The sequence below is a fragment of the Cornus florida genome, unplaced genomic scaffold, assembly GCF_030987335.1.
Source record: "Cornus florida cultivar Cherokee Brave unplaced genomic scaffold, ASM3098733v1 CherokeeBrave_3.0.0_Hap2_Chr05, whole genome shotgun sequence".
Taxonomy (NCBI): domain Eukaryota; kingdom Viridiplantae; phylum Streptophyta; class Magnoliopsida; order Cornales; family Cornaceae; genus Cornus; species Cornus florida.
The window spans coordinates 40,144,890-40,153,231 of NW_026775575.1; the positions used below are offsets into that span (position 1 = coordinate 40,144,890).

The window sequence follows — 8,342 nt, forward strand, 5'->3', positions numbered from 1 at the left end:
CATAATTTCGTGTAAAAATAAACATAGGTTACCTTCTTTATTATTATTTTTATCATCATAATCATATAAATATCTCAGTGCATTAAAAGTTGAGATATCTCGTGAGACCATCACCAAGAGAGGTCTATTCCCCAAAAATTATTACATGGTTTAGGACGACAACATGATCTCGACCAATCACAATTCAAACGGTCTGATTTGAGCGTCAAGATTTGAGATATTGTTAAATTAACTATCCATTCTATTCAATAGAAGGCATAATGAATATAAGGCCCTCAAAAAAAGTATCTTTCCTTGCTCTCTCAATCCACAAAAAAAGTGTACACCATCTTTTCTTTTTGAACTGTTCCAAAATAATTGTCCACTTTTCTTTTTCAAACGATACATTACACACCTTTTTATAAAGTTTAAAATTTCAATTTAAATATTCAAAACTTTAAGAATAGAAATTAGTAACTTTCCAATTGGACAATAAATATAATCCCCAATCATGTAAAAATTTCTCATATTCTCTTGAGGTTAAAAGAAGACATTTATAGATCTTTTAGCAACGTCTTTTATTATAATTACATTTAACTTTATGTCACTAAACATAGTTGGGAAGTAAACTTCCAAGTACAAAATAGAAGCATTCAAAATGAGACTAATACAAATTCCAACACCAAGGAAAAGAAGTAAAAAGACTAAAAAGCCATCCAAGAGAAGGGTTGAATAAAAGGAGCTTTGGATACCATTAAAACTTCTCCTCCAAGGGAGAGATAGTAGAACTAATCTCCAAGTGTGATAGAAATGGGTCTTGGCACTGCTGCTTATTCTTCCAGGCTAAGCCCCCATCAATGTTCATTACATGTGACATGAACATCCCATCCAATCCATTTACCATATATTTACAGAACAGAAAAACTAAAACTGACCAAAACACCCCCATCCCTTCAACTACCACCAACATATCAATATTGTTACACCACCATATTACACCCTAACAAACTTTTTTAATTTGGTGTTGAAATCTCTTTGCATGCTTAAGTTGGACTCTTGGGGCTGTTTGGTTGTGGGCATTTGAGAGCCTCTTCAAGACCTTATCCCCCATGTGTTACACTCCAACATCCTTCCATTTTAGTTCCTCAAAAATTTTCAATTTGGCATTACACCTCACCTGTAAAGATAAAGTGACAGAATTCAGGTTAGAAAAACTATAGCACTCCTAAAATATACAATATATGCAAATTGTACTTTCAAGATTCAGCATCACAATAATGAATAGACATGCAACAGAAAGCCCGGATCCTCGGCTATACTCCCGTTGCTGTAATGGTGTCGTACACTTTTCAACACATTACACCTGCTTTTCAGGACATTACATCTGCTTTTCAACACATTACGTTTAGCTGAAAAAAGTAGATGCAAAGGTGTTAAAATTAGATGTGATTGTGTTGAAAGTCACTACAGCACCAAATTTTGGAACCTAGAAGAATTCCCATTTTGCACAATGTCACAATCTGCATATTTCATTTTATATATTTCTAAACTAAATGTTCTGATGAGGGCTAAGATCTAAGAAAGCTGATGCGTATAGAACAAGCTGAAAGGGCCACGTCAAACTCATTTACCTGAGGGATTAATGAGTTGCATTTACTAACATTTTGATAATATAAATTTCTTCTATCTTTGCTCAAATTTTCGGCTTAATAATAATTGCAAAAAAACTAGATGTTCCTCAATCTAAGGGAAAAACAGCCAGAGTCCTGTATTAAAAAAAATAATAATAATAAAAAATAAATAAATAAATAAATAAAATTCTATATTGGAGCTTTGGAGAGAATAGAAAGGAAGTGCTTGAGAGGGAAAAGAAAGGAAGGAAGTATGATAAATCTCTTTTGATTGGTGGTTTTAAGAAAGAAAAGAATGAATGAAAGGTGATGATCCTTCCTTTATTTGGCAGTTCACAGAGAGAATGGGGGACAAGAAAAGATTGTTTATTTTGTTAGTAAAGGAAAGAGAAGAATGTTTTATTTTGTTGTAAGAAGGTAAAACAAAAAATCACATCGACAATATGGATAAACACCAACTCATTTTCCTTTCTTTGGTTCTTCCCACTGCTGGAGAGGACAAAAGAATCAAATGTGCCTGCAGAAGTCCCATTCTCCTATTTGTTTTCTTTTTCTCCCCATTTAAAACTTGACAGCTAATCCCATTCTCCTATTTCTCCTCTCTCTCTCTCTCTCTCTCTCTCTCTCTCTCTCTCTCTCTCTGTTTTTTTTCCATTTAAAACTTGACAGCTAAGTATTATCTTTTCCCACTTCTCTCTTCCTTCCATTTCCTTTCCGTTTCTTTCCTCCCAAACATAATATTTATTTATTTAAACCAAGTTCAATTTTCCAAAAATAGGGAAAAGAAATTTCACCACAAAGTTCAAAACCCACCCCAACAAACTCAAAACCACCCCACAGCTTTGCTTAAACATGCAACTGAATAACAATCTCCAAAAGAAAATCATAAAGTGCTTGAATGTGGGCACTTTGGTAATTTGAAAATTAGGTAACACAAAAATGCCAAGAAGAGTGGTTCTTACACTAACAAATTTGGATCATATATTCTACATTTCAACATGAACATGCTGAGTTTGAAGCTTTTTAGCAAAATAAATTTTCACTTTTAGATTTTTATCAATCTTGCAAAAGAAAAGCATTCCAACAAGGGATAAATTACACGAAACTTCTAACAACTAAATTTCCAAATCTTCAAGGGTAGATGAAACTACTATTAGCACCACATATAATGTACATCCACATTCCATACATTGTCCCAAAAAGATAAACCCGAGTCAACCCATCCCAGCTCATAACGCAAACCGATTCAACTCGTAGCACACCAAACACGCAAACCGATTCAACTCATAGCACACAAAAACACAGACATTTACAGCCTATCAAAGAATGTATAGAATTTGAGAAATTCACATACCAGGAGCAGAACTTAGTCCCGGAAAATGACGGTATCCGCGATTTCCAACAAAGGATTCAAGCAATCCGGAGAGAATTTCCTAGCAAACAAGTAGGAATAAGTGGAATTTGACAGCCTGAGCTTGTAAATCAGCTCAGGCGACACTTCCGGTGGCCTGTAAGTATGCGGGTGGCCATTGACACTATCGGTCCAATTCACCCGAGTCAAGGTATAGTGAGTGCACCCTTTTGGGTCCTCCATTGACAACAGAGTCGGAAAATAATGCTCCTCCGGGTAACAAGACTCAATCTTTATACAAGGCAGCCTAAATTTCCTCCACAACCGGCGATCCCGGATCACCGACACCGCGTGACGGCGAGTGAGCACAAAGAACTGAGACCCAACTCGGAACTTCTCAAAGGGTACCTCAGGCATCATCACATTCTTCCCTCTCGCATTGTATCGATCCCAAAGAGTCGATTCTTCGGAGAGTATCTCAATATAGCTCCTATACTCGAAAGCCCGATCCAAATCGGTGGATTTTGGGTCGAAGAGGGTGTGATAGACGAACTTGAACGAGTGTAGTGGAATGCAGTGCTGCGAAATCAGGGCAAAGAATGTGTTACCTGGGTCATCGAGGAGGGCATTGGCGAGGAGGCGGCGCGCGGCGGAGATGAGCGTGGCGGAGCCCCTCTGGGTCCTCTTGGAGGGGATGAATCGATCGGTGAACACTCCACCGGGTGGGTTGATCTTGACGGTGGGGTCACAGTGTATGTAGATGTTGTATAGGTTTCGCTTAGAACCTTTGAAGAAGCGTTCCCACAAGGGAGCGAATTGGAGGTCTGAGTTGGTGAGGAAGAGAAAGGCGATTTTGGGGCGGAGATTGGAGGAGCCAAGACGGGATTTGGAGGAAGGGTGAGGCGGAGATTGGGATTGGGTGTGTTCAGATTGGGCGATGGCTTGATGGAAGAGAGAGAGATCGTCGAGTTCGTCGGGGACAGGGATGGGGAGTTGGCGAGGAGGGAGGAGGAAGTGGTGGGCGAGGAGGAAGAGGATAGGGAGAGAGAGGAGGAGAGCGAAGGTGGGGACGAATGGGGAAGAGAACATTGTGTAGGGGGGTTTTTTGGTGTTTGGAGAGAGGGAAAGTTTAGGGACTGAGGGAAAGTAGAGATTGGGTTTCCATATACATCAGATTTGATCTCTGGGTTTTGAAAATCTCATGGCTTTGGGGAGAGTGAGAGAGGTTTTGATGGGTTAGGGTTTGTGGCTGTTTCAGTGAAGTAGAGAGAGAGAGAGAGAGTTGGGGGAACGAAGGGTGTGGAGTGATCCTGATAGAATGGGTCGGTGGGCCCAGTATGGTGAGATGATGACGTCATATGTAAGGGAGTTTGGGCGTTGGGGGTGTTAGTGAAATTAATGCTACATTACGTGTCTGAATGATATTGGTTGATTATGATTAACGGCGTTAGTGGATGGGTGGGAAATTGACTGACAGTACTCGACCAAGGATTCTTTTAGGCTCAGTTTGGTAGAGTAGAAATGGAAGGAAAGGGAAGGGAATGTGATGGAGGGTAACTAAAAAACTGTGTTTGGGTAAAATGGGTGGAAGAGAAGGGAAGGGAAGGAAAGGGTAGGGTTTGGAGGGTTATGCATAGCCTTCCACAGTGATTTGTTTAACCTCCCAAAAATGGGACGAAATGGAAGGAAAGGGAAGGTAATGGTTGATGATGCCAATTTTACCCTCAAATCAATATACATACAAGATAGCAGGTGCAGAAAGAATGGAGAGACGGTGGGCAACGGCGAACCCGAACTGGAACAGCGACGATGGAAACTTGAAAGATATGGGTTTTGATTTTCTGAACAATCTGATATACTGATACGGGTTTTGAATTTTTGATTCTTGCAGACAGAAAGATAAACTGAAATATATGGGTTTGGGTTTTGAACTTCTGAATCTTGTAGAGAGAGAGAGTTGAGAACGATAATAGAGATGGAGGCCGAGATTGGGAAGGCTGAAATGATTTGCCCTGGATCGGAACCTTCAAGAACGAAGGTGCTACAGCCGGATCTGGATCGCCGTTGTTCAAGAAAGAAATTTTTCTTTCCTTTTCTTGTTTCTTTCCTTTTATTATATATATATATAATGGGAATGGAGTCGAGAATGGGGAGCTGAAATGATTTGCCTTTTTTTTTTTTTTTTTTTTTTTTTTTTGCAGGTATACTATATATATATATATATATATATATATATATATATATAAATAATAAGGGTATAATAGTAAATTTATTATTATCCTTCCCTTTCCTTTCTTATCCCAAATATAATTATTATCCTTTTCTTTTTTTTCCTTCATTGACTAACCAAACACAATGGAGAGTTAAAATAATCATTCCCTTCCCTTTCCCTCATAACTAATCTTATCATCCCCTTCAAATCTACCGTACCAAACATACCCTTAGACTCAGTCCTTTGACAACAAATAAGAAAGAGAAGTAAATGTGAAAAATAGAGTTCAATAGGCTTTTCACATAGTTAAATAGAGCAACAAATACTTAATAGTTAATAATTATGCAAAGAGTAATAATTGGAACCCAAAAAAAGTACCGAATTAATATCAAATTTAACGTGATTGGTCATTCTTATCACGTGTTAAACAATTATTTTTAAAAACAGTTTAAATAAATAAGATAGACAAAAATACGTCAGATTCAATATTTATTCGGAGTTAATTCATTGATCTCCCTATCATTATTTTTACGCAAAAGATGATCTTTTGAAAAATTATTTCATTTTATTAAAAATAAAAAACGAACTTTTTTTTTTTTTTTTTGTTGCTTGGATAATAATATTTGAGCTAGGACGATATCAAAGTGATCTCATTTTAAAATATTATAAAATAAAATTATATGAGACTGTCAAGTTAATTGTATTGTTTGGTTTAAAAACAAGAGTGTAAAATTTTGATTGATTTGCATGATTTGCTGTAAATGAATTTTATTACCAAATTTTGACTATATAATCTCATTTAAAATGGTTAAATTTAGGGGAGGCGATGTCCGCATTTTACTTTTCAACATTTGCACTATCATCTTAAATAAAATGGTCATTCTAACATTAACTTTACAACTAAAGAATTATTACCTTTTAAAGGACACAACTACTCTTTAATATTTTTTTCTTTATCTCTAATTTTTAATATTTTAAGTATCATTGACAACACAAATAAAATAAAATAAAATATTTTTTAAGGGACCAAAAAAAAATTTGTTATGTTGAATAAATTGCCTCAAAAATAGAAAGAAACCATTTAAAAAATTATCTCTTTTGACATAAATAAAAAAAAAGACCACCAAAAAAATATATTTATTGAAGAAATTACTTCTGTTGTCAAGATCCCAAAAAAAATAATTAAAAAAAGTACAAAAGGAAGATGATTTAAAAAAAAAAAAAAAAAAAAAATTATCTCTATTGAATAAATTATCTCTTTTGATAAGACCCAAAAAAAAAAAAAAAAAAAAGGGAGGTTAATTTTATCGAATAAATTATTTCTTTTGACACGACCCATTAAAAATTACCAAAAAATAAAGTTATCACTTTTGATAGAATTGAAAAAAAAAAGAAGTTAATTTTGTAGAATAAATATCTCTTTCGATTGTTTAAAAAAAAACCACTATGGAATAAATTATCTCTTTTGACTGTCAAAAATAAAATTATTAGTGTAGAATAAAAAAAAAAAATTCTTACATGACCTCCGGAAAGAACAAAAAGAAAGAAAAACAAAAAAACAAAAAAAAAAAAAAAAAAAAAAAAAGAAGTAAAGAAGGCAAAAAAACAAAATTAAAGTTGTATAAACGGTAGTTATGATATTATAAATTAAGGAATTGTGCATTAATGTATTGAAGAACCTTCTTATCATTTTCAAAATGTACTGCCATTGAAGAAAAATGGAGTGCGAATATTGTCTCCTTAAATTTATATCTTAATATTTGTACACAAATATGATAAAAGACAAAAAAATTTCTCATGATAGCATTACTCTTACTCTAATCTTAATACAATTCACAGAATCTAAGAGATCGTAAGCTTAAGGGATAATAATTCATATTCCAAAAGTTTAGTAATCCTTTTTAATACGTTTATTTTGCGGAAAAATAGGAATGATACATCCATCTGAGTACAGAATGAGTAACGATATTTGAGTCGAATTGTCCAAGTAAATTGCTTAACCTATTGATTTTTTATTGGTCATCTTTAACAAATTAACTTTCTTATACTGCATACATTATAAATCAAAACTTGTCGATGAAGCGTATCTTTATATTTAATCAGTCTAAATTTTATTTTTCACTCAAAATTTGAAAGATGCCAATTGAGTGTTGTGCTGGTTGAGACATCATGTGATAGGGGCGCATGTCTCCACCCACATATTCTCCGTTCAGCATTCTTTGAATTCGAATGATGTATTGTTGCTCTAAGCCAAATGCATAATTGAATGTCTCTCTAAAAAGGCTTTCACATTACATCTTTGAGTTAGGAGTTCAAATTCTCTTAGGAACTTCAAAAAAATTTCTTGATGATTGTTCAGTGCATGTATTCAGTGATAAATTATTAGGTACTTTTAAGAGACTTGGCGCGACCAAAATAATAATAATAATATTAATTATTATTATTGTAATAGGAGATAGCTAAGAATTTATAAACAATGGTTTTAACTTTTTATGTAGTCCTCTAAATATTTTTCAAAAATAAGATAACATTTTCCATCTTCCATGTACTCTATATCTCTGTTGGTGTCCTTAATGCCCCTCTCCTCTCAGGAATACCAACTCAATCCTCACCTCATTCTTGATTTATTACAATCTGAATCTCACATTTTGTCAAGCTCGGTATGCGTTTTGTTTTTTTGTGCGTTTTATTTTAACTCAACATAATAAGTAATTTGCTATAGAGTGTTTTGAAATCGGAAGAATATTTGGTAATATTTATTTCTTGTAAGATTTAGAGGCGGCTCAATCTAATTTGAGGCCTTAGGCGAAAAATAAAAAGTAACTTTTTTAACAATATAAATAAAACCAGTCACAACTAATTTATAGTAACAAAATTTAATGAAATTAAAAAATAATTAAAGAAAAAGAGCCATTGAACTTGATTTAGAAAACCCAAATCCAATACTTTTACAAAAATTTCAATAGAATATTATCGATATTTAATATTTTAGTATTGTTGTAACTTATCCAAAAATGTTTTTAGTGTTGGTATAAATAACACGTGGAAGAGAGAAAAGAAACAGGGAAAAAAAAAATTAATCATACAGATTTATTGTAAAACGTGAATGAAAATAGAAAAAGGGAGGGAAAAAAAAATCGTATAAGGATATAAATCTTTAGGTCCCAAT

General features: G+C 34.0%; 1 protein-coding gene across 1 annotated transcript; it reads right to left on the reverse strand.

The window, feature by feature from the left end:
- Nucleotides 1–542: 542 nt before the first annotated feature.
- LOC132306339 (glycosyltransferase BC10) lies at nt 543–4,266 on the reverse strand. Its single transcript, XM_059803693.1, has 2 exons — nt 2,965–4,266; nt 543–1,156 (listed from the first exon to the last, which is right to left on the reverse strand). Exon 1 carries the CDS (start codon nt 4,048–4,050, stop codon nt 2,977–2,979), a length of 1,074 nt encoding a protein of 357 aa, XP_059659676.1. The 5' UTR covers nt 4,051–4,266; the 3' UTR covers nt 543–1,156; nt 2,965–2,976.
- Nucleotides 4,267–8,342: the final 4,076 nt, after the last annotated feature.